The sequence below is a fragment of the Moschus berezovskii genome, chromosome 6 (genome assembly GCF_049115385.1).
Source record: "Moschus berezovskii isolate FMDL1 chromosome 6, NW_MosBer_1.0, whole genome shotgun sequence".
NCBI lineage: Eukaryota > Metazoa > Chordata > Mammalia > Artiodactyla > Moschidae > Moschus > Moschus berezovskii.
In genome coordinates, this window is record NC_142465.1 from 65003386 (window position 1) to 65029338 (window position 25953).

Genomic DNA, 25953 nt, shown 5'->3' on the forward strand with positions numbered 1-25953 from the left:
GAGTTGACTCACTGGAAAAGAGTTTGATGCTAGGAGGGATTGGGGGTGGGAGGAGACAGGGACGACAGAGAATGAGGTGGCTGGATGGCATCACCCACTCGATGGACATGAGTTTGAGTGAACTCCGGGAGTTGGTGATGGACAGGGAGGCCTGGCGTGCTGTGATTCATGGGGTCACAAAGAGTTGGACATGACTGAGCGACTGAACTAAACTGAACTGATTAGCCCAGCAAAAGCTGACCAATACACCAAGGTTTTGATTTTCATCTGGGGACACCCCCTCCCCCCACCCCCACTCTTCATCCATAAGGTTTATTTGAGCTGATCCTCCTCCATCCTGCCCCAAGCATCCTCAAACTCATCATACTGACTAACTCCAATCTCTGGTAAGATCTGTTGTTCTTTTCAAAGCTGAGAGAGCCTCATTCTCTCTTGGCTGGCAGTCATTCATTACAGGTTCCTGTCATAGAGGGTTTCTGAAGCAATTACTCATCATCCATATAATCCAAACTCCTATCTATTGTATAACAGAAGCATAAAAAGAATGTGATCATACAATACTATGTGCTACATCTTTTGGCCGCTTTTTGATAGTTAGAAGGAAAGCATAGAAAACCAATGGCAGTTGTGAACTAAATGTTCCATGTCTCTCCTAAATTCACATGGAAATGAATAACCCCTAGTGTGATTGTATAAAGAGGCTGGGCCTTTGGGAAGTAATTGGGTTTAACTGAGGTCATGAGGGTGGAGCTCCTGTAATGGGATTAGTGCCCTTTATGATAGGAAACACCAAAGAGTTTGCTTCCTGTCTCCCTCTGCATGTGTGTATTGAGGAAAGGCCATATGGGGACACAACAAGAGGTGCCCCTCACCAAGAACCAAATCTGCTGGCACCTCGACCTTGGAATTTATTACAGCAACCTGAGTTAAGACCTGCTGACACCTCCCTGCACCTTGAGGAAGAGCTGTGTCAGCTCTGAGTTATTCATTTTAAGCAGAAGCTTGGACTAGTGATATGGACAACCTAAAACACCAGGAAAATTTAAGGAGGTCTTCATTTGGTCTGGGAAACTCCAGGACTGCCCATTAGTGTTTCAGAAATGCCTTAGACAAAGAAGCATTTCTTCAAAACAAAGCCTGATGAAATCATATAAACCTTCTCTTGCTTACATATTAGGATTCAACAAAGATTTTTTATGAAGATATATAATAAAAAAGCATGAAAGTCACTAGTTTAAGATACACTCATGCTTTGCTTTGGCATACACTTTTTAGATAACACAGTGTTCTGAATTGTATGTGTGAGATTGTTTCTCCCTGAGAAGGATAGAAAATGAACATTCCCCTGGTCCCCAGCTGGATCATTCTGGGGTACAGAGTGAGCTCTACTGAGTGATAGGAGAAGCCCACTAGGGATTAAAACAATAATCCCTAAAGTGGAAAATTAGCTGTGGAAAATCAGGGGTTGATAAATAGCGCTCTTCCCCATACCCTCTCCTTTACTCTCCTACTACCTTCCCCCAAGCCCCAAACTCCTCATGTTTTCCCACCTCTCTCAGAGGTCTGGTGCGCTTCAGCCCACTTCTCAGTGAAGTATCCATGCCAGCCCCAAAGCAAAGGCTGAGGAACTGGACTGTCCTATGGTCAGGTGCTCTGATTGGCACTTGGGGGTGGGATCTGGTATTAACTAGAGTAAAATACAACCCTGCCCTTAGAAGCCCACAGTTAGTAAGAGATTCATAAACAAATAATCTTCAGAAAGATTGCAAAAATAAGAAACAAATAAGCAAGTTGGGGAACTTGTAGAAAGCCACCCTTTGGAAAGCACACAGGCCCTGCCACCAGGAAATGACTTAATTGGTTTGGGTTGTGCATAGAGATCAATAGTGTTCAAAACACGCCCCAGGTGATTCTAACTTTAGCCTGGGCTGAAAACCATCCCAGACCTTTTGAATCAGGAACTTCTGTGGTGAAGTTAAAACCCGTTTTAACAAGCCCCCTACGTGATGCACTCTCAAGTTTGGGAGTCATGGGTGTGCGCTGTTCAGGAGGGAGAGGCGTGGACATGGAAAGGGCCAGAAGCTGAGCAGTTGGGGCTGGAGCCCAGGGCTAGGGTGGGGGATCCTTCCACCGGCCCTCTCCTCTAAGCCTCAGGGCAGTGGATGAGCTCTCTCGTTAGAGCCTCGCCTGAGCCCTTCGAGGCGCGTGTCCTTGTGGGGGCATAGTGTGGTGTGGGGTCCAGTTTTGAGACCACGGAGCCTGCCTCCGAAGCCTCAGTCACTGGGCCCCTGGTGCTGCTCATTTCCCTCTGGAGTCCCTTAGCAGGCAGGAAAGGTCTGGCCCGAGGTAGGCCACAGCGAACCGCCAGACAGGGCTCTTCTGGAGAATCCTGGCTTCCAGTTTGTGGCTTCTCATCCTTTTTCCCCAAAGTGGGCCCCCTACTCTGAGCGCTGGCTTTTTTTTTTTTCTCAGACAAAACCCGCGCCTCCTCTTCTGCACATGCAACAAACATCTTCTCCTTAGCAATCACGCCCCCACCCACGATCAAAGCAGCCCTTTGGCCCAGAGCACCGAGACCCCACTCCCGATGCCCCTCGGCCCCACCGCCCTTCCATCCCAGCTGACATTAAACAGCACGTCCAGCCGCCTCCCTACTTTGGGCCTCCGCGTCCAGACCAGCCGGGCAGGGCAAGCCCCCACGGCGGGGCCCAGCGCGGTCCCCAGCCCAGGGACCCCCGGTGGGGGGTGGGGGTGGGTAGAGGGTGGAGAAGAGGGAACCCCCCCGGCCCCGGCCGCCACCCAAGGTCAGCCCCTGAGCGCGCCGGGGCCGCTCCTCCGGGTTTCGGGCCGACTTGCCCGCCCCCCCGTGGGGAGGGGCTGCGGCCACTCGGAGTCGCCAGGGGTCCGGAGGCTCCTCCCCGGGGGTGGCCGAGCAGGAAGCGGGGAGCGCGGCGGGCGGGGGCGCGGGCGCGGTGCGGGGCCCGGGGCGGCGGAGTATGCGCGGGCCTCGGCGGCCAGCCCCGGCGCACAGCCGCGGCTGGGGCGCGCGGCGCGGGGCGGAAAAGCCTGTTTACACAGACTGCACACCGCCTGGGGAATAATGCAGTAAAGGAAGTGAGCCGGCTCGGCCTGACTGCTCCAACTTCCTGCTCTCACACACACCAGAGGGAAAAAAAAAAAAAAAAGAGGAGCGAAAGAAAGAAAAAAAAAGGGGGGGAAATCAGGATCTCATTACAAGAGCAACAGACCGTCTGCAGACGCCTGTCAGCATGGAAAGTCGGGGGCTTTCGCCCGGTTCCTCCTAGAAATTCCCCCGAAGAAGGATCTTGAAAGCTCCCCCACATCTGGGTAGGTAGTAGGGTTCGTGCCTGTTGCTCGGACACTTGCAAAGTTTTGTGGGGGTTGGTTTGGTTTTTTTCCTTTCCTTTCTTCTGTGTGGTTTGGTGGGGGTGGGGCGGGTGGGCACCGCGTAGGAGGCTGCAGGCCCGGGGGCGGCGGGGAGGCCGCGGGGAGTGGGCGCCGCGGGATGTTGCTGCGCCTGGGTCCGCGCGCCGGCCTCGGGGGCTGCGGCCACCCGGCGCGGGCACACCCCGCCCGGGGCTGCGCTGCGAGCCCGGAGGAGGGGGCGCGCCGGAGGAGCGGGGGACGGTGAGACTCGGGGTCCCAGGGAGGATCGGTGACTGGAGCGGGCTGCGTGCCTGGAGGCTGGACCACCGCTGCCCTTCGAGGGGGCTGGGACTTCCTCGGGGTTGCAGCGGGTACGGATGCTCGGATTCAGGGAGAACAGGGGTGGGGAGGGCAGAGGAGGGCGCGGGGAGCCGAGCGGCGGGGCTGGGGGCCGCGGCCCCTCTGGCTCGGCAGGTGACCCCCTGCCCGGGTCGCCGCCCCGGGCGCATGCCCAGCTGGACCTTATCAAGCCGGCAGAGGCATTGCTGGACACGGTTTGGGAGGAGGACCCGGCAGGCGATGGTCTTGGAGCCCCCAGCAGTTTGGGATGGGGCTCTTCAACTTGCAACTGAATGTTGGCCTGTAATGCTACTGTAACTTTAGGGGGTAGGAATCACAATTTTGGAGGGTTAAAAGAAAAATCGGAGGTCTGGATTTTTGTTACGTTTTCTGAACCGAATCATCCTGAGGACAAGCTGCAGTTAGGCGGCGGGTGGGGGTGGGAGAAAGAAATGTTATTTCAGAAACTGCAAAAGGGGCTTTTTAGAAGAAAAAAAAAACGAGTGTCGGGAGAGTTTCTGGCTTGTCTGGAAACGGCAAGACTAATTGCCATGCGCTTCCGCTTTGAAACTGGCAGCAGACAGCATCTTGAAAATGACTCACTAGAGGAGCTCACAAAGAAACTGTGGTTTGCTCCTTCTCAGGTTTATATATTTGTGCCTTTTACAGTTTCCTTTGTAGTGTTCGAGGGGTCACCCGCCCCTTCCCCGCCGGCCCCCTTCCAACCTCCCGCTTTTGGAAGCCCCTGGCGGGTCTTTAACTCCCCCAGCACCCCAGCCGGGAGGTGGGGGACGCCGGGGGAGGCTGAGTTGTTTTTGGAGTTGGCTGGGGAGAGGGTTAAAGGGATTCTGCTGCTGCAGGGGGAAAAAGTTCCCTGAATTTTCCACTGGCTGCTGCAGGAAGAGAGCCCCTTTAGTCATTGCTAAGTAATGTCTGCACACACACCAACTAATCTCATTAGGAGTTTCCGCTGCTCAGCACAGGAGGGGTTTTGTGCAGCCACTGTCAGCCGGGGGAGCCCTGCGCTGGAGACCGAGACAAGTTACGGCTTTATTTACTTAGAGGGGCAAGTCGCCCAACGAACCTTTTCAGGGCAGCATCTCAAACTTTGAAGTCATTTGGATTTTGGGCTTACAAGGTTTTTGTCTCCTAGCTCTCGGTGCGCGCGTGCCTGTGTATGTGTGTGTGTGTGTCAAGTTTCTATTACCCAAGCAGCTCAAACACACCCATCCTCTCTCATCTGTGCTTCAGTTGGAGGGGGAGGCGGGGTGCGGCGGAGGTGATGAGAAACCGAGCGTGTTCCAGGCATCTATTAATGAGCTCAGATTGATTTCTGAGTCTTATTGGCAAACAAAATGCCCTCTGATCTCTCTCCCTTCTCTCTCTGTGACACACTTTTATTTGGGAAAGGTCAGTTATGACTTTCAATTTATGGGGATTATAAAATTACAAATTGTGTTAGGAGGGCTCGCGGGTCAGACAGTTAAGAAGACAGTCCCTAAATGTTTTTAGGGTTTCCAGTAATGATCCTGCCTGCAAAAACCCCTAATGGTCATTCTAGGCCAAATATAGCCAGGGCCTTCTGGGCTTTTTTTTTTTTTTTTTTCCCTAACCTTTCAGTGTTGGAAATGTGTAGTTACTGCTGCTGCTGCTTCACTTCAGTCGTGTCCGACTCTGTGTGACCCCATAGACAGAAGCCCACCAGGCTCCCCCGTCCCTGGGATTCTCCAAGCAAGAGCACTGGAGTGGGTTGCCATTTCCTTCTCCAGTAGAGTTACTAAAAAGGGTAAATAATTTTAAGGAACCTGATTGGAACTGTAGGTCTCCTTTATTGACAAGGACATGCTGCTCTCTTGAGGGTTTTTTAAGGTGTCAGTGTTTCTTTTCTGGTGGCAAAGCGTGTCCTGAAAACAACCCAACCAGCCTCACCAGGGTGTGAGTCAGTGGACAGGAGTACAGGATGTCCCCAACACCACACCTGGCACAGAGTAGATGCTCAATAAATTGTTGCATTGAAAGCTGTAAGTAGGATAACAGAACTTCCAATAAACAGATAAGGAAAAAAGCTTTCCAAAGGCAGCATCATTCTGCAGGAGCTATCTTAAGGATGAAGGTTGTAAATATTCTCCTCAGTAGACTACATTTCCTTCAAAACAAAAAGGAGGTCAAGTTCTTTATTCTGATAAGTTATTATTTGGAATACATGATGTTCATTTATATCGGTTCTCGACTAAGAGTAATTTTGCTTCCCAAGGATTATTTGGCAATATCCAGGGACATTTTGGTTGTCCTAATCAGAGGGGGTACTGCTGGCATCTACTGATTGAGGTTAGGGATGCTGCTGAACATCCAGCAATGCCCAGGATAGCCCATCACAGAGAATTTTCTAGCCCATAATGTCAGGAGTACCCAGATTGAGAAACTCTTGTTTACGTTAATGATGAAGATGATAACTTTCATATGAATTCATTCAACAAGCAAGATGTATAAAAATCATCACTGGCACTTTTCTGTCGTGTTGAATAACAAAGTAGGCATGAATTTTCTCTCCCTTTCTCTGTTTGGTTAGTAGTATGTGTGGGATGACATGTAAATAATGATAGTGTGATGGTGTACCTTTGTGAGCTGAGTTAGACCCTCTCTGAACCTCACTCACCTGGTACAAATGCTGTCTAGACCAGAATGGCAGTAGCCCAGATGGGGGAGAGCAGTGTTTTTTTTTTTTCCAGCCCTATTTTAATTTTTATGTTTGATAAATATTTATGAAAGACCTCTTACTTAAAAAAAAAAGCTTAATAATTCAAACCTGGTAATACATAATAACTGTAATTGTGAGATCCTATATTGAAATTTATATTTGTAATAACTTTTTAGAATTTGATTCTTTTCCTGAAATTGGTTTTAAAGGACTTCCAGGTAGTGCATATAAATTAAATATTCCATTCTTAGCTGTCAGATACTGGATTTTATGCATCCTGTGCTGCCCAATTATATGTTTATCAGATTCAGAAAACCAACATGGTTGCAAAACATTACCTAAAACCAAACAAACCCAATACACTGGGAAAAAAAAAAAAAATCTAAGGATGTGACTTCCTGGAGTAGAGTTGTGTGTGTGTTTTTTTTTTTTTTTGCTGATGGTGAATTACTGCTTACCAATTAATGGCTCTGCTCCTTTCTAGTCCCAGGGAATGATTCAGCCATCTTAGTGATTTCTAGACCTGGGGTTCCTCATTAAACTTTAAAAGAAACAAGATTCTCTATCCCTTTTGTGTTTGACCTGACTGTGGGCAGACAGCTTCTGCCCCTAAGGGCCAGTACCTGCACATACAGATGAGCAGTTGTGGTCATTTGAATGAAGGGCTCCATTTCTGGCAGATGTTTCTGTATGTTTAAGGCAAGACTTTTTCATGTTTTATTATTTATCTGTAATTACCCTTTGCCTTCATAGATTGACGTATTTGAGGTCACATTAGTATAGCAATATTTTCTAAAGGTTAGTTGTTTTTTTTCTATTATAAAAATATTAATGTGAATTATCTTAGGAAGAGTGAGAAAACCACAAAGAAAAAATAATAAACATCTCCCATAATCCGTGTTAACACTTTAGTGTATTTTTTTTCCTGATCTTTCAAAATACGTACACACATACCCACACATGCACACACAAAATTTTTAGTTGGAGTCACAGTATACTTTCTGTTTTGTAACTTATTTTCAGTTAACATATCGTGTAACACAGTTTAATAACTTGTCCTAAGACCAAAATCACCACCCATAGAGCTTGTATTTATTGATCCAATAAATGTGTTGACTCAACAGTGAATTGACATAATTTCTACATGAACTCGTTCAGTGTTTTTGTCTCTGTGGCTTCCAAGTCATGTTCTAAGAATGCTGCCCTCATGAAAGACTGAATTCATATATGCTGTGAAGTTTGGGATTTTGATGAGCTTCTCTGTGATTTAAGGATGAGTCATGATTTGCAGAAGAATATCAAGATGTAGTAACAGGAAGTCCAGGGTGCTACACATCAAAATAGAATGCTCAGTGATGAAAACAGAGAAACTAGGTTAGACCAGAAATATACCTTGAACTTCTCCAGCTATAAAGAGGGGAAGAAGGTGCTTCTTGCATGTTGGGTGACTCTTATTAATTAGCGTTTCACTTTATATCAGTAAAGATTCCGAACTTTGAAGTTGGTTTTTTCGGTCAATTTTCAGTCCAAGATTATTATTGCCTGTGACCAGTTTGAATTGAGATCATCCAGCTTTTTGGCTGAGACTGTGGCAGTGAGAACGTGAAAATTCTGGTTTTGCCATTTAGAATACAGCCTTAGTAAACCAAATTATCAGTGTGTGTGTGTACTGTTTCTTTTTGATTGATACGTAATTGATTTATAATAACAAGCTAATTTCAGATGTACAACAGTGATTCAATTATGTATATTCTTTTTAAGATTCTTTTCCCTTATAGGTTACTACAAAATATTGAGTATAATTCCCTCTGCTGTGCAGTAGGTCCTTATAGGTTATCTGTTTTATATATAGTATCATGTATATGTTAATCCCAATCTGCTAATTCATTCCTGCCAAGTCCTCTTTTTCCTTCAGTAACCATTAGTTTGTATTTTTCTGTGTCTGGGGTGCACTGTTAACACATCCTATGGGCCTTCAAAAATGGTAGATCTTTCAGTCTTTTATGTAGAAATTTGACTCCTCATCATCCCTACCCACAACCAAAATGAAAATGGTTTTCATCCATTACTGGAAACACAAATATATGTCAGCAATTTAAAAATAAACTTTGAATTGACCGTTTCAATAAGTTGTAATTTGGTTGACTTGCCACTAGGAATTACTCACAGACCAGTTTGTGTGTTTTAATTTACAGTTGCTGTAAAGTTATTATTAAATTATAAATTAAATGGGATTGTTTTATAATTGGCTGAGATTTATTTGCATATTTTTAAAGAAATTAAGATGATGGCTATGCTAATAGATTCTGATTTGAATTGGATTAAAATAAATTTACTCATATACATGCTCTAAAAAGAAGTTCCAAAGCACATAGCATCCTAAGTATTTTCAAAGTTACCATATCTAAGGACAGTTCCTAATTTTCCAAGTATAAATATGGGAGTGATGAGACTGGTGAGGTTAGGGGTCATTTACTCCAAAAGTAGAATGAATCTGAGACTCTTTGTGTCTTTTTATTTCTTTCACTGATGTAAAATTTACATACATGAAATTGCACAGATCTGAAGTGTTATAGTATACACCTATGTTACCCCCATCCCTTACCTCCAAGGAGAGAAATTTCTATCATCTAGAAACATTCCCTGGTTATTTTTTTATTATGGCAATTTCATGATTCTACCATGTTACTAAACCCCAGAGCACCAGGATAAAATACTGTAGTATTTTTATTTGATCTGCTTGGTTAAATTATTTTTAACCAATTATTGTTAAAATGTGTGGATTTCTTCATCATCCTGTAAGAGGAAAAAAAAAAAATCCCTTCTACACTATTTAGTATCACTTATGGTAACCAACAGTCATATGTATGTTGAGGGAAGAAGTAGATTCCCTTAAAACAAGTTGGGTTTAGAGGCTAACTTGATCTCCCTGGACAGAGGTTTTCCTGGCCAGAGGGTAGAGTGGTTGGAGAATTAGATCCAAAGTCCTATTTTTGTTGGATTTTTTTTTGTTTGTTTTGTTTTAGAATAGAGAACTTGAATTCTTCCAGGAGTTGTGAAAGTGTAACGTGAATGTTTGCTGTCATCCCCCGAAAGCTGACTTTGAGAGGCAGCAAGTTTTTGCAACTGTTCGGTGGTGGAAAAAGGGATTCCCCATAAATTTCCCTTCAATCCCATTTCTGCCCCTTGTTGAATCAGGATCACCCGAGGGAAGGTATCAAGCTCCCTTTCCTCCTCCTCTTGAGGTTTGTGACAGGCACCCCTTGTTTCTAAAGACCACAACTGCCTCATTCTTGGGGACACCAGTGACTATCTCCAGGTTGGGTACTGAGTAGCCTGGATAAGATTTTGATCACCAGGTTGGGTCCCTGCTCTTTCCTCCTGATCATATTTGAAAATCCTTCCCCCCACTGAATCTGAGAGGCTCCACATTTCCCCTCACCCCCTGTGGTCCCTTCCCTGCCCCCAAGATAGAGCAGTCCTTCAAACCCAGTTCCGACCCTGTGGCTCCTCTGCTTACAGTCTCCCAGTGGCTGCAGCTGGGATACAGACCAAAAATCTCTAATGTAAGCGACATGCTGTGATTTAGGCCAACTCCACTGGCCTTTCCTCAAGTCCTCAAATGTGTAACGTGCCCTCTGACCACTGGGCCCTTCCAAGTGCTCTTCTCTCTTTTGGGAATCCCCTCCTGGTCCTTTGTTCCCATCATCTTCTCTCACTCCACTTTTGAGCCAGCATGTGGTCATCTGTCAGTTCTCAGCTCAACCATCCCTTCCCCGGGAAACCTCTGCCAGTTCTCCAGACCAGATCTCCCCCATCTTCCATCCCTGGCCTTTAGAGCCCTTGCCACTGGTTTTACTTGTGGTTTCCTTTTACCTGAATTCTTCCTCTACAGATTCTTGCTATCCAAGCGCAGGTACCAAACAGTTTCAGATGTTTATTTCTGGAGATAGGGTTGGTGTTTCTCATTATTCATTAATACTCCTTATCCAAAACTCAGGAACCATGTAGATTTGATAGCTGGCTACCCCTTGTTATCTGAAGTCACTGTCCAAACCCTGAAATTCATGAGATTCAGAAGCTGAGGGGTATCTGCACATGAATGTATCAAGATGTATTGCTCATCAGTCTTGCCCAACAGTCTGTAAGCTCCCACTGGGCCTCATCTTTTCTCATCCTTGTATTTATTCCAGCCCTTTGTACAATATGTGACATTCATTGAGTTAAAAGCAATCTGAAGGGGAAAGATTCTGTCAGTATGGCTCTTCTTCCCCCATTTTGCCAGTGAACTTGATAAAGCACTTTATTGCTATTCCTAAATCCAGCTCTTTCTTAGACAGTAAGTTATTTGAATTAATAAGAGGCATATCTCTTGGTTAAACCAAAGAGACAGTCAGGAAGGTCCTCTATAGAGCATATATCATTGTCCAGAGTTTTTGTCCAGATTTGCAGCAAAAGTGAATTTATAGAGATCAGGTTAGTGTGTTATCATCTGAGGGGACAAAGTTTAGCTCTGTTGTTGATATCAGTGTTATACTCAGACTGCTTGGTTAACAGGTAATTTATAAGATAGTACAGCTTGAAAGAATCTCAATGTAAAGTTCTTTCCATATTAAAATAAATCATTCTACAGCAATCATTGTCCTTTTTTGAGACTTCAGTTGACCAAATTTCCATAGGCTCCTTGGGCTGAGTTCCATAACACTCACTGTTAAAAGTGCTTCTTCACTTATACGAAAACCTTTGTGTAACTTTTGTTTATAACTTCTTATAATAAATGACATTTCTGATTGAGTTTTAAACTAATAAGACTGCCTGTGTGTTGATGAAAGGTTGAATAATTAAATACCTAAATTGTTTTCAGTTGAGGGCTAGATCCGCTGCTAATTTCAGCTGGGTTTTGCCGAGGAGTGGTTTGTTGATAGTCAAACCTTGATTAAGCAGAAGGCGTAATTAAGCAATATTTTTTTCCTCCCTGCAGTTAATTGTCAGAAGAGAAGAGATTATGACAACTACCACAACAAAACAAGCCCCAGAATGTATTCCGGGATGTGCTCCTGCGTAACTGCAGGGTCTCTCTGTAGGAATTAACTGCAGGAGTGCTTAAGATGTTTACACCTGTAAGTCCTTGTCATTATCAGAATGGTGACACGAGAGCGCAGGAGAATCAGAACGTTCTATTAGGCAAACAAAAAAGGCTGTAGATGTGAGAACAGTTTCCCAACACTAACAGTTAAGAATATGTCTCTGATTAATACTCAGTGAGCTGGAGAGGCAACTTCCTCAGTACCCCTTTACTGGAGCATTGGCGTGTGCGTGTGCCTCTGTACGTGGAGCTACAAGAGGAACGCATGAGTCTAAGAGAACGAGGCAATATGTGGTCTCAGTTTTTGCTCCTTCTCCGCAGAGTCCCTCTTCTCATGTAGGATTCAAGCCTCAGTTCTATATAGAGGATTGGCATAAGGGAAAGTTTGCCAGACCTCTCTCATCCCATCCCAAAGAATCATTACTTCACTGTGAGAACTCAAAAGAGCTTGGATTTTTTTATATAATTTTCAGGAGAGAAGAAAGCCCAGGTACATCATAATTTCAGCAAGCCCCATATAGTACATACAGGAAGGGACCAAACCACTTAGCATCATTTGAAGACTGTGTGGATGCGGCTCCTTGATCTTTTCTGTATGGTCTTACATTTGAAATCCTCTGGATTCTAGACTTCATTGAGGGTTGTGGGGAAGCTATTTTTGCTAACTTTCCTGCCTGTTTTTCAAACTTCAGATACTGATCATTTAGACCAGAAGGTGTTGGGTAGTAGAGCATAGCTAGGTTTTTTTTTTTTTTCTTTCTTTTTAGAGGCATTTTAGGACAAATATCTCCAAATTGTCCCAGGGATATTCTGAGTCAGGGTTGGAAGTGATTAAACCCCAGGTGGAGAGAGAGAGATGCTGTCCCATGGTGCTGAGTCTCTAGAGGAGGAAATACTGCCTGTTGGTGAGCCCACTCCATCTTTGATAGTTGAGGCAAAACCAGAAGCATGGCCTAGCCAGCCACTCGGTATTCCTGACTTTGCTTCATTCACTTCTTTAGGTTCTTTAGCACTGATTCTCAATTCTGCATTTGTGATTCTTCCTTGCACTGAGTAATTTTGAAGAGTGTTAAACAATTTCCTAAAGTGAATTACTTTCATTGCAGAAGCATATGCTATTAAAAGATGTCTTAAACCGAATGACCCAAGAGTACTGGGGCTCCCAGAAGCTCAGCATCACTGCTCCCCAGAGTTTTGCCCTGCTTTGATTTAAATCAGAACTGAACCACAAGAACAGCACCCTCCTCCAGGCTTTGCCACATCCTTTGTTTTTTTAACCTAAATATTGTACATGCTGTGCGTGCTCAGTCACTTTAGTCATGTCCAACTCTTTGCGACCCTATGGACTATAGCCTGCCAGGCTCCTCTGTCCATGGGATTCTTCAGGCAAGAATACTGGAGTGGGTTGCCATGCCCTCCTCCAGGGAATCTTTCCAACCCCGGTACTGAACCCAAGTCTTCTGTATTGCAAGTGGATTCTTTATCCACTGAGCCACCTAGATATTAAGACCTACCAATTTGTCTTTAGGAAAACAGAGACTTTCAGACCTTGATGGAGAAGATCGTATATGTACCAAATGATTCAAATACAGAAAGGATGGTTTTCTTTAGCAAAGGGAAAAGATCATCTAAAGTTGAAGCTGGCATTTATTTTGTGCAATTAATATATTTGTGTGGAACAATTACTGGAAGAGTAAGCAGAGGAACAAGTCATATGTGACATGTAAGAAAAGGGCTAAACCGACTTGGTGGATGGCAGATTCCCTCATGGGAATTGAGGTGTATGAGGAGGCTTTCGGCACACTGATGTTGGATGCTGATGCCTCCAACAACCATTCTTTTCTGTTGGATGCTTTTGTTGGTTTCTTGAAGGAAACGTGTGCACATCAGCCTGACATGAATGAATGAACTTTCAGTCTTCCACTTGACAGTTTCATTGTTATTTTGTTCATTTATTCATTGCAGTTTGGGGGTTAATAAACAGATTTTAAGTATAATGCCTTGGAGAAAATTAGTTTTGAAATCACTCATCTGTTTTTAAACTTAAAAAAAAATACAAGTAATTATACTCAATAGAAACACCAAGATATTTTAAATGTGTTCCACTTTCTACAGTTTATCAACAAGTCAGGCTAGATTTTTTAAATGGATGTTCTCTGAAACAGTGAGATGCCTTTTTTGCTTGCCATTTTACCTTCACGCCGTTGTAGTTCCGCTTCATGTTAAAAAGAACTTTATTAGCAGTTATTTGAATTTAGAAGAAACTCTGCATTTTGGTACCATACTTGTCATATATAGCTAAACTTGATATCTCTACAAAAATGTGGGAGAGAATTATGCATATGGAGACAGTAAAGCTATAAAAGTGAGACTCTACCTTCATGACTTTAGATGCAGCTAAAATCCCCCACAGATGTCCACCACATGAGCAGGTGATGATATTTTGAAGACTGCAGAGTCACTGTTTTTTATAGTTCCCTTCCAATGTGAATATATTATCATACCAGATTTATGTATAAATGTTGAGGCCGAGAATTTGCATTTTCTAAACCATGCCAAGTATTTTGTCAAGAAGAGCACTCGAGAAGTGTAGTGATGCTCAAGTAAGTGTGGATCTTTGCTTAGGTAGCCACCCCTGGAAGGCAGGTCTTTTGTGCTTCTCCAGAATCCCTAAAGAAGATGTCACAAATACCAGGAACTTGTCAATATTTTTGTAACAGTACTGTATATAGTAAGGCCCCCCAAACTAGCTAATATTAGTCAATATTTCCCAGCCAAATTTTGACATTTTCAGAAACCAGCACATTTTGTGAAATGTTACACTTCAGAAAAAAGAAAGGGGAAAGGTTTATATTTATATTATTATTAGCCATTTGTAAACAGTTCAAAAATGCTGTAACGTTTCTAACACCGATCATATACTTCTAAACAATGTCAAGATCAGCTAACTAGTATCATTTTCTATTTTTAGAAGACATGGAAAATGGTTTTGGTGGACTTATTCCAGGAAAAGGGAAGGATAACTTTACCAGGAGTGTTAATGTTGGTGACCATTTTTCTTTTTAGTGATGCAGGCATTCAGATATGATTGAAGAAATGATGCTTTTTTAAAAATCCTTTATTTGAAGTATAATTGCTTTGCAATGTGGTGGTATTTTCTGCTGTACAGCAAAATGAATCAGCCGTACATATACATAGATCCTCTCTTTTTTGGATTTTATGGAGAACAGTGTGGAGGTTCCTTAAAAAAATTAAAAATAGAACTATCATATGATCCAACAATCCCGCTCCTGGGCATATACCCGGAGGAAACCATTCCAAAGGATACATTACCCCTAATGTTTATTGCAGCACTATTTACAATAGCCAGGACGTGGAGGAAATGATACTTTGATTATTTTAAGTTCTGTAGAGAAGACAAGAGAGTTTCCAGTGTCTCCGGGAAGACCACAGCTCTCTCCCTCTCCTAGCTGATGCCAGGGCTCTCTGGGAAGGAAAGCTGGAAGGAGAGGGTCAAGGGTCCGTTTTGCTCCGTCCCGTTCCCAAGATCAGGAGCCTGATGTGTTACGTGTGCGTGAGAAGCAGTCGCTGGCCAAGAGATGTGTTCAGATGATGGTGGTAAGTGGAATTGATATGGACTGAAAGGACCTGTGGGAGGCTTTGGTCAGACAGAAGAGCAGAAGTAGTGGTCACCATGGAGAGAGTTTAGGGGACTGGAGATCAGGGCCACAAAGGAAGGGGAAGCTCTGAGCCTTTCCCCCAACTCAGGGGGAAGCGAGGGAGGTCGAAATGCCTGCAGATGTTGGAGGTGGCCCAGACCGAGTGCATTCAGACCAGGGAAAGGGGAAGACGCACAGATGGTTACCTTTCTGCCAGGAAATGCCCGACCCTGCAGCTGGACGGGGACACCGAGCACAGCTGTGCAGATTTCCTGGTCCCCACGGTCCCTTGGGGGCCCTTCTGCAAGGAAGGGATGGTGTCGCAGGCCACTCCTGACTCCGCCCCCCGGGACTCCTTCCTCCCTGGCCCTGGTGTCGGCCCTGTGTGTGTGTACACACGTGTAAGAGAGACCAGGCAGATGTGACGTTGATCATTGGTGTGGGTGCATTGAAGGAATGGCCTGAGGACCAAGGACACAATTGTTAAGCAAAATATTGCTGGTCACCATTGATGGAAAAAGCGCACTGTCCAGAGTTTTAATTAGCAGAGTTTATGACAGGACTTCTGTTTAATTCAACATGTTTTATCTTGCCCCCCCCCCACTTTTTTTCTCTCTTATGTTTCCACTGGGTGGTGCTGCAGGAATTCCTACCTTTTGCCTTGAATCTACCCTTCCCAGAAAGACGCCTCTAAAGCATAATAGGAGGAAGTCAGTCCTGATTTAGAAAGATTTTACAGTTTCAACACAATAGTGGAGTTTGGAGGATGCTCTGGCAGGAAATGTCTCAGTTTCTGGATGTGGAAAAACCACCATCATGTTGTATCATGCAAAAGTGTTCTGACTGCACTCTGAATATACTTGTGGAGTATAGACACAACTTACTATTTAGCACAGAAAAGCTTTCAACTTCATCTGAAAGGTTATGGTTTCATCCGAGTAGAAGTGGCATGTGAGATTTCCTTTATTTTTTATTTTCATAAAGCTAAAAGGCAGCTAAACATTTTCTGCCTTAAACTTAGTTCACAGATTTAAAAAGATCTCTCTGTGAAGGCTTTATTTGAAGCTGAAGGTATTCCATTTTTATTTTAAAGATCATTTAGACAGCATATTGATCAAAAGGATATCTTAGATTTTTACTTTTGAAATACTCTTCATCAAAGAAAAGTAGTTTGTAGTTTGCTAACCCTGTATGGAGCAGGGTTAGGGTTGGTCTTACTTAAAAAGTTGAAACAGAGAAATTAACATTCTTCCCTGAGATCATGCAACTCCTCAAGGTCATGACTATGATGAGAATTTATATGTTCTGACATCCAGTGTTTCTCCTTGCACACAGGATTGAATTTTATTAACAGTACAGAAATTTTGGGAAAAGATTTTTCCATTCAAAGACCTATGAAATATACGAATCAGGGGGTAGTATGGAAGAAAAGTACCCACTGGAAATTAGGGAGCTCGTTAAATTGAAGCTCAAACTTAAGAACACGTAGCAAGGTTTTAAGTAAGTTTCACTCAATGCAAAACACCTTTTTTATTTTATGTGCATGTCATGAGATGCCATGAGATCCCACGTATTGCTTTCTTAGAACCTGAAACAGGGCTTCCCCAGATATGTTGGTTTTTAAAGAAGATATTTTTAGCCTCTCTGGGTGGTCACCAAGTCCGGTGGGTCACGTCTTTTTGGTGGGGTCCCCAGCCTGGCCCTGTTCTCAGTAATGTGTTTCTCATGCATGTCATTGTTACATGAAATGCATGCAGGTTTGGGGCTCTGCTTGGGGGCCAGGTGAGATCACCTACCTTTCATTTCCCATGTTCCTCCTCCTGGTCCACCATCTAGCGTGTGCGTACACACCAAACAGGAGGATGTCTTTCCTATTGAGAAAGAGCTAAATAATAGAAGGCACAGGTTCTTACCATCAAGAGGCAACCTTGGTTATTTAGCATTGGATGAAGCTGCCGCATATTGAAACCAATAGTAGATCTTTTAAAAAAAAAGGAAAACTTTTGTTTGTTTGTTTGTTTTTAAATGATGGGATGGGTTCAAACTTTCTTAGAACCAGCTGGAACAACTGGAGTCACAGAAGCAAAACCAGAAATGAACAAGGAAACTTCCTGATCTGATTTCTCACGGGAATGTTAACTATATTTCCCTGTGTTAAAATGGGACGTTTCTCTAAGTAGCTGTAAGGTGTGCATATAAGAAATGAAGCCTCTGCTGGGGGAGCTGTGTGTGGTGATTGAGAAGCTGGACTCAGAACCCCGGTGCACCTGGAGGCGAGCCACTGTTTTCCCATAATACTCCTGCGGCTGGAGCATCTTATTCTACCTCATTAAATCATCAGTATCCAACTTAGACAACGTGTATAATGCCTGGTATAATGCCAACATGTAAATGCACATCACATGTTAACGCTAAAAAAAAAGTTCCTCTTTAAAGAAGAAATTGTGTTTTTTTGGTAGAAGCCCTATTCTTGGAAATTCCATAGACACTCAGTATTGCTGGTGGGGGAAGATATAGCTAACACTGCCTTTAGAATGGGGCTCTCTGAGATTTAGAAATTATCTTTAGGATCTAAATATATCTTTTTTCGCCCACTAGAGAATGTTAGAGTCTCAAAAAGGGTCCATGGACCAAACACAGGAGGAAGATACTGCCCTGGAGATGAATGTGTGTGTGTGTGTGTGTGTGTGTGTGTATCTGTTCTCTTGGTATATTAATAATTGTATGTTTTAGGTTGACTATAGGAGATTGCTGGGATTTGACCATTTTCAATCCATGAAAACAATATCATATGGTTCAACCTAATAGCTATGGTTAAGAACATAATTTGAAATAGCATCATAATGAGAAATTATAATGAGGGATGATTATAATTTATTTTCATATGTTACTTATCAAAGCCTCAAAAGTCAGAATTCATCTGACAGCCTTGGACTGCTAGTAATCATCCTGATATACAATAACTTCTGCTGTGTACAGTACTGTCAAGTGGTCTTAAATTTTCACTGGGGACTTAGTAGTAGTTTTATCACATTGAATGAATCATTTTTCTAGCTCCATATGACTTTTGATCCAAATGACTACTGTTAGGAGAATTTGCTTAGTATTTATTTCCATGTTGAATTCATATGGTTAATTACTCTGGGGAAGGAAAAAAGTCTCGATGAGTTTCCTTGGGCAATAAGCATAGCAGTGTTCTTTCAGAAAGCAGAGTCTGGCCGTTGTGTTGAGGGTTAAAACAGAGCTGACATACAAGGCAAAATGAAACCAGAGCTGCAATTACAAAGTGGGACAGATGTAGGAGGCCAGGTTTCCTGTGGCCCATTTTCCAGTTTCCTGCCTACAACCTGCAGAAGAAGAGGAAGCTGAATGTTACCAAGTATGAGAGCTGGAGGGAGATGTGCTTCAAGCCAGAATTAAGATCCTCGAAAACAACGCAGACAACAAAAACAACTGCAAAGAAAGTGAAGGTTCGAGTTTTAGTCCAAAACTGGCTGGGAAGGAGCAGTTCATCTGTTTAAAGAAAAGGCATTGTCAGCAGAGCCTGGGCTTTGTGAGACTCTATGGGGGGGACCTGGGGAGTGTCCCAGGTTGTAGGAACCTCTGATTTTTTATAGCCCTGCTTATCTTTCAAGTTGTGGTCTGGTTTTTTAATACCGTTGGTTACCTGAAAAGATTTTCTCTTCAGTGCCCAGGACTTCTGAGTCTGTTTTTTTGGGCATGTTGATATACAGGGGAGGTAGATGTGGTTAACCGATCGGCTGTAATGAACTACAGCCCCATTTTGGGAGGGCTGGGTGACCAGTTGGCCGCTTTGATCTAGCAGGCTTGTGTTCCCTTAACTGCCCAATAAAATTGTGTCTGATGTTTTCAAAGAAGAAATTAAATGGAGATGTGTATGTATGTGGAGGACTACAGATCATACACTATTTGTGTGACTACCTGATTGTAAACCATGTGGGGAGATGCCAGAGAAGTTGGTAAGTCCATCTTTCTCCCAAGAAAAAAGGAGAAAAATAAAATTCTTCTATGTCTGGGCTCTTTAGCAGGTGATAGAAGAGTCTCTGAAGTCAGATATTATAGTCCCTATCTTAAAGGGAAAGAAATTGAGATTCATGATACTTTTTTATTGAATTCCCATTGTTTACCAGGTGCTGTGCTGGAATTGCTGGATGACGCTGATGTAGTGATCGTCATTGTTCAGTTGCTCAGTCATGTCCAACTCTCTTGTGACCCATGGACTGTAGCCCACCAGGCGCCTCTGTCCATGGCATTTCTCAGGCAAGAATACTGGACTGGGTTGCCATCTCCTTCTCCAGGGGATCTGATGGCCAACAAGAAATAGCTCCATCGGTGGGAGGCTTGTTCAAGGCTTCACAGAAGGCACAGATGCAGGTAGCATCTAAGTCCTGGGGAAGGCTCACAGTGTACAGGGCACTGTGCTGAGCTTTTTCTATACACCATCTCATTCAGATCGACCCATTTGTTTCTTTCGGGTACAGAGAAATAGGTGGGTGCTTCTGGGACAGCCAGTTATTTTATTTATTTTTAAACCCTGTGGATTGATCACCACTTCCTCTTCTGGCACAGGAAGAACAAACTCAGTACCAGGAATATTAGGAAGTTTGGAGATGTTGCCAAATTTAGTATCTATCCATGCCAGGCAACCTAGAGTGAGAATAGGCCCTTTCTTATCTGCATGTGGGCCTAGTCTGAAAATGTGGGGTGAGCTAGGACTGGATGTGCAGTGGTGGGATGGGTGGGGTGGGGAATGGTGGGACATGGCCTAAATATACAGATGTGGCAGAAAGTAGAATGGCTGGAACCTACTTTCCCAGCTGGAGTTAATGTAGCCATCCATTTACTTTTCCAAAGTAAATTTACCCTATAAAAGTCACCAACAAACCAACTGAGCTGCTTCCCATATAGCCACAGACAACACAGAGTTTCAGAAGGAAAGAGGAGTGGATTATATGCACAGTAAACAGGTGGTGGTATTATAGTGGCTATCAGTGACTTTCCCAAAAAAATCTTTCTCTGTCCTCAGAATGATTTGAAAAACGTTGTGAACTGCAAAAGGTATTTAAAAAAAAAAAAAAAAGGCTGAGCGATGGCTGCTTTCCCTCTTTTCTTTCTCACTCTGTTCTTTAAGGGGCCTTCCTAGGTGGTGCTAGTGTCAATACAGGAGACCTGGGTTCTATCCTTGGGTCGGAGAGATCCCCTGGAGGAGGGCACGGCAACCTACTCCAGTATTCTTGGTAGGAGAATCCCATAGACAGAGGAGCCTGGTGGGCTACAGTCCATAGGGTCATAAAGAGTTGTACGTGACTGAAGGGACTTAGCTCACACACACTGTTCTTTAAAGCACGGACAATCTGCCGATAGTCACAGAATGAATGAGAATATAAACATTTTTAATAAATAAAAAGAGCCTCGAGGGACAGGAATTTAGCCTCACAGATTAACATTTTTTTTTACATACAGTGGTTGACAAGAATTAAACTGTCTTTTGAAAATACATGTCAATAATCTTAGTTTCACCTTCTCAAAAATAATATAAAAAAGACTTCCATTTGTGTTGCTCAGTTATCAAATATTAATCCTTATTGATTTAATGCCCTAAAATTATTCTGTGCCAAGTTACTGCTGACCTCAAATAGTACAAATTGTTGTTTTCCAATTCCCTGCCTTAAGTACAGGTTTTGTTTTTGTTTTAATGGAATGGTTTCTGACATTTCTCTACAGAAACACTTAGTAGATATTCTGGGCAGAGGAATTGAAATTCAGAGAATTTTTGGTACTGTGTGTTCAAGTTTCATCCTGACTTCTGTAACTGTGCAAGTTTTAACAAGTAAAAAGATGTGAACTTGCTGAACACCTACTTTATTTCTTTCGCAGGAGTTTTTCTCCTTTCCTTGGGCTCTCTCATTTCTAACTGTTTTTTCCTAAGTTGGCCAAAAGTTCTGTAGTTCCCACAGTATATAAGCTTTACAAAGACAATTTTTCTGAACCCTCTAAACTCCAACTCAGGGTAGCTATAAAAAATGAAACTAGAAACATGCAGAGAGAAGTGTTAGGTTGCCACAGATAGGAAGAAGAGCAAATAAGTGGGTATTTCAGCTTCTAAGAATAGAAGCAGAAACCTCAGGCTTTGCGTACAGATTCTGAGCGGCTCTGTCTCACATTAGGATGTCTGGCGCCACCTTGCGGCAGAATGACTGCCATTAAGAAGAGGAGCACAGCTTCTCAGGAGGAGGCAGCCTGAGAAGGGGAGGGGGCCGGAAACTAGATTTTGGGAGGGGTGGTGCTGAAGCTTAAAACAATTTGCAGAAATCCTCTTTGTACAGACCCCACAAATTATAAATACAAAATCACTAGAGCCCCTAGACTTGTGCAAAGTGATGGTCCTGAGGCATTAGCTTCACCAGGAGCCCTCTGGTGCAGGGTGACAAGGTGGTGCTGGTGGTCATGGGTTGGGACTGAGTCTCCTGGCAGCCTGGCCGCTGCTGGAGGCTTGGTGGTGTTTGAAGGAGCACAGCAACCTCTGCTACTGATGGACTTAGCTATTATTTCGCTTGAGGTATAGTTGATTTACAGCATTAGTTTCCAGTGTACAGCAGAGTGATTAAACGTTTTATAGGTTAAACTCCATTTGTAGTTACTATGAAATATTGGCTATATTCCCGGTGCTGTACAATCCATCCCCGTGGCTCATTTCTTTTCCTGACCGTTGCTCGGCTGTTAGTTGCGACTCTGGTGTTTCCATGGGAGGGAGTAGGCTCATGTCCTTCTACTCCACCATCTTGTCTCCGCCCCATGCTTATTTATTTTATGCACAGCAGACTGTGGTCCTATCTTATCCCTTCCTCCTTGCCCCTCCCTATTGGTAACCACTGGTTTGTACCTATGGGTCTTGGGTGGACTTTGTTTTCCAGGCATGAGTTGGAGGTTGTTTCTGGGCAGGTTACATGGCCGTCTCATCCAGGCCTCTACACTGATTCTTGCTTTGGGCTTTAGCCATCACTGACTGCTTCCACCCCTGCCCTGCCCATGGTGCAGAACTTCTGCCTCTCTCCTCTTTAGTTCAGTTCAGTCATGTCCAACTCTTTGCGACCCCATGGACTGCAGCATGCCAGGCCTCCCTGTCCATCACCAATTCCTGGAGTTTACTCAAACTCATGTCCATTGAATCGGTGATGCCATCCAGCCATCTCATCCTCTTGTCAATACCCTTCTCCTCCTGCCTTCAATCTTTCCCAGCATCAGGGTCTTTTCAGATGAGTCAATTTTTCACATCAGATGGCCAAAGTATTGGAGTTTCAGCTTCAGCATCAGTCCTTCCAATGAATATTCAGGACTGATTTCCTTTAGGATGGACTGGTTGGATCTCCTTGCTGTCCAAGGGACTCTCAAGAGTCTTCTCCAACACCACAGTTCAAAAGCATCAGTTCTTCGGTGCTCAGCTTTCCTTATAGTCCAACTCTCACATCCATACATGACTACTGGAAAAACCATAGCTTTGAATAGATGGACCTTTGTTGGCAAAGTAATGTCTCTGCTTTTTAATGTGCTGTCTAGGTTGGTCATAACTTTTCTTCTAAGGGGCAAACGTCTTTTAATTTCATGACCGCAGTCACCATCTGCAGTGATTTTGGAGCCCCCCCAAAATAAACTCTGTCACTGTTTCCATTGTTTCCCCATCTATTTGCCATGAAGTGATGGGACCAGATGCTATGATCTTAGTTTTCTGAATGTTGAGTTTTAAGCCAGCTTTTTCACTCTCCTCTGTCACTTTCATCAAGAGGCTCTTCAGTTCCTCTTCACTTTCTGCCATAAGGGTGGTGTCATCTGCATGTCTGAGGTTATTGATATTTCTCCCGGCAATCTTGATTCCAGTTGTGCTTCTTCCAGCCCAGTGTTCCTCATGATGTACTCTTACTTTCTCCTCTTACCCTTTTCTTTTTGAAGGTGAAAGAGTGTTCTTTTCTTGCCTTCCACCCCCTAGAACTTCAAACGCTCTCCTATGGCAAGACTTTCTCCTGATGACACAACTCCATGAATTATAAATCTGTACCAGAATCTGGTTCTTATGACCCAACAGAAGCTAAATGTTAACAAGGAACTGGGAGAAATTACAGGCGCATCCTCTGAACAGAACTCTAGCTTGAAGCTTTTGAAGGAGGGGCTTTGATCAAATCCTGTCACCCTTTTCAGATTTTGCTCACCCTTCTGTTCAAGGCTCTGCTCAAGCTCACTCCTCTAGCAAGCCTTCTCCAGTAGCCTGCTCCCAGTCCTGATCCTGATGCGAGTTCCTTGCTCTTGGTGGGAGGCAGGGTAACCGTGGTTAAGGCACTGAGGCCTGTACTAACCTCAGTCTTACTCATTCCTTTATTTGACAAAGTGGGCAGAGGGAGGCACCATTGGTGACGAAAGTGATCAGTGTATTCAGTCTATAATATCCTTCTCTTTGAGACTCCCTCCAGATTAAGGAGTGAATCAAGTATATGATTTGGTTCTTTGAAGACAAAAAGAGTTGAAAACACACACAGAATGAGGGTGGATAGTGACTGCTCCGTCTGCCTGAATGTCCCTCCCTCCCTCTCTGTGCATGGACAAGCTCTTCATGCTTCGTCCACCTCCACTGTGAGCAGCCCGGGGACTGCTCCCTAGTTGGGCTCCAACTTCACAAGCAGTGTCATCATGGCTGTCCCTTGGGTCATCGTTTTAGGGCCCTTCTTCTATCTCTTTTGGAGCCAATGATTCTTGTCTCCTTAACTCCCTTCCCTGCTCCAGGGGCACAAGATAGATCAGGGCAGAACTAGTCCCAAGGGAGGTGTGAGCACCCAAGGGCTGTCTTTGCTAGAGAAACAACTTGAAAGCTTCAGGACAAGCATTTTACACCAGTGTTTCTTAAGCTGAAGGCAACAGATACGTATTCAGGGATCTGAGTTTTCTGCCAGAAGTTTTAAAAATCTGTTTTTTGGCTTGTAAAAATATTGACATATTGTTGATTAACAATGTTGTGTTAGTTCCTGGTACACAATGTGATTCATTATGTATATATTCTTTTTCAGATTCTTTTCCATTATAGATTATTACAAGACAGTGAATATGGTTCCCTGTGCTACATAGTAGGTCTTTGTTATTTATTTTATATATAGTAGTGTGTATCTGTTGATGTTTTTTCATCTTTTGATGATAAAAAACCCACATAAACATATTCTAGGTCATCTTAAAAACAACAGTCCCCAAAGAGCTGAAGATTCTTCCTGGATTTCAATGCCTATTGTGGGATCATTGCCTAAGGAACAAAGAACCAAGGTGGATATAGTATCTAAATGATGCCTTTGAGCTAGGTGAAGGCCAAATACCTCACAACATGATCTATGAAGAAGTTTCTCTGTTGCTTAAAAAATAATAGTAAACTTTGGAATAACACTACGTGCCAAGTGTAGTTCAAGTGCATTCTTAGTAACTCCTGTAATCCTTGCAACAGCCCTGTAAGGGAGATACTTTTATCATCATCATCTCCATCTTCCTTATGAGGTCACTGAGGCACAGAAAGGTTAAGTAACTTAACCAAAGTCCCACAGCCAAATAGGACTGGTACTTAGATTTGAACCCAGATAGTCTGGCTCTGAACTTGCTCTTCCTCACTGTGTAGCCTTCTACGTAGACAGAAGCAGTTCACCCTCTCATCTGCAAGTTGTAGAAAATAATTATGCTTCCACAAAAAACTGTCCTTTGTCTAGACTCTAATCTCTGGAGGATGTGATTCTGGTTTTATGGAAGGTATTTTACAATCTATTAATTAGAGATAGCTGATAGCAAAAATAATTATTGTCTATAGGTATGCAAATTCTCTCCTATCTTGCAGAGTTCAGTTGACTCCTCTCTCACCCCTGTTTGTGCATTCATTTCAATAGTCCTAATTTATAAATGCCTTTATTATTCAGATTCTTTTTTGAACTTGTTAGAACACCTGCCAAGTTCCCTAGTTGACTAATTAGTGAAATAAAATCTTTAACATGTCTTCATTTTATATCTGTAGGAGAGCCACGATTTTACCCATTTTGAAAATCATTTTTTAACAAAGGTATTTCTCAGCTCTTAGCTTCTCGATGAAGCCTTCCATGACCTTCTGCTCACACACCCCAGGCTCCCACCCCCTTAACCTGCTCTGCTTGCCTTTCCTTGTAGCACTGTTTTTCCAAAATATTGTGTTTTAATAGTCATATGTTTGCTGTTTATGGCCTGTCTTCTCCCATCAGAATGTAAGATTCATGGAGACAGAGGTCTTCATCTCCTTTGTCTCTGAGGTGTCCCAAATACCCAGAGAGTGTCTTGGCATAAAATGGATACTCAAATTGAAAAAGGTGGAGAGAGAATTGAGTCTCTCTCCTCTTTGTAGGGTATAATTGTATAAACACATCTTACTCAAAATAACTTACATGACCATAACTTCTGTGTTGTTTGTCTCTCAGCCAAGTATCATGTGTCATATGTAAGATTAATTGTTAATTTGCACAGGGTGGGAGCGATCAGCTGGTTGTATAAGAACTGTAAACCTTGAGGCACTTATATCCATTTTTCTTCTTAATATTGAAGGGGGACTATAATAAGATATTTAGTGAAGATGATTTGCCCACATGAGGACCTATTAATTTTTTGCCTCCTGCTCCTTCCAAAGGAGCGATGTGTGTTATTCACATTTGACAAACTGTTTTAAATGATCTGACTATCCTCCACTGTGGCAATATCTAGGCTATAAATTGCAAAGGAGA

General features: G+C 43.3%; 1 protein-coding gene across 3 annotated transcripts in view; it reads left to right on the plus strand.

The window, feature by feature from the left end:
- Positions 1-2965: 2965 nt before the first annotated feature.
- Positions 2966-25953, plus strand: part of ELK3 (ETS transcription factor ELK3) — a 68944-nt gene continuing 45956 nt past the window's right edge. Inside the window, exon 1 of one of the 3 annotated variants that reach the window (XM_055394755.2) lies at positions 2966-3348. Coding sequence is in view for 1 of the 3 variants with exons in the window: in XM_055394754.2 (XP_055250729.2) it covers positions 15110-15128 (19 nt within the window). In the remaining 2 variants the exon portion in view is untranslated. Of the gene's footprint in view, positions 3349-3516; positions 3649-14929; positions 15129-25953 lie in introns of those variants that run through there. The other 2 variants (XM_088837125.1, XM_055394754.2) reach the window with 2 other exon arrangements.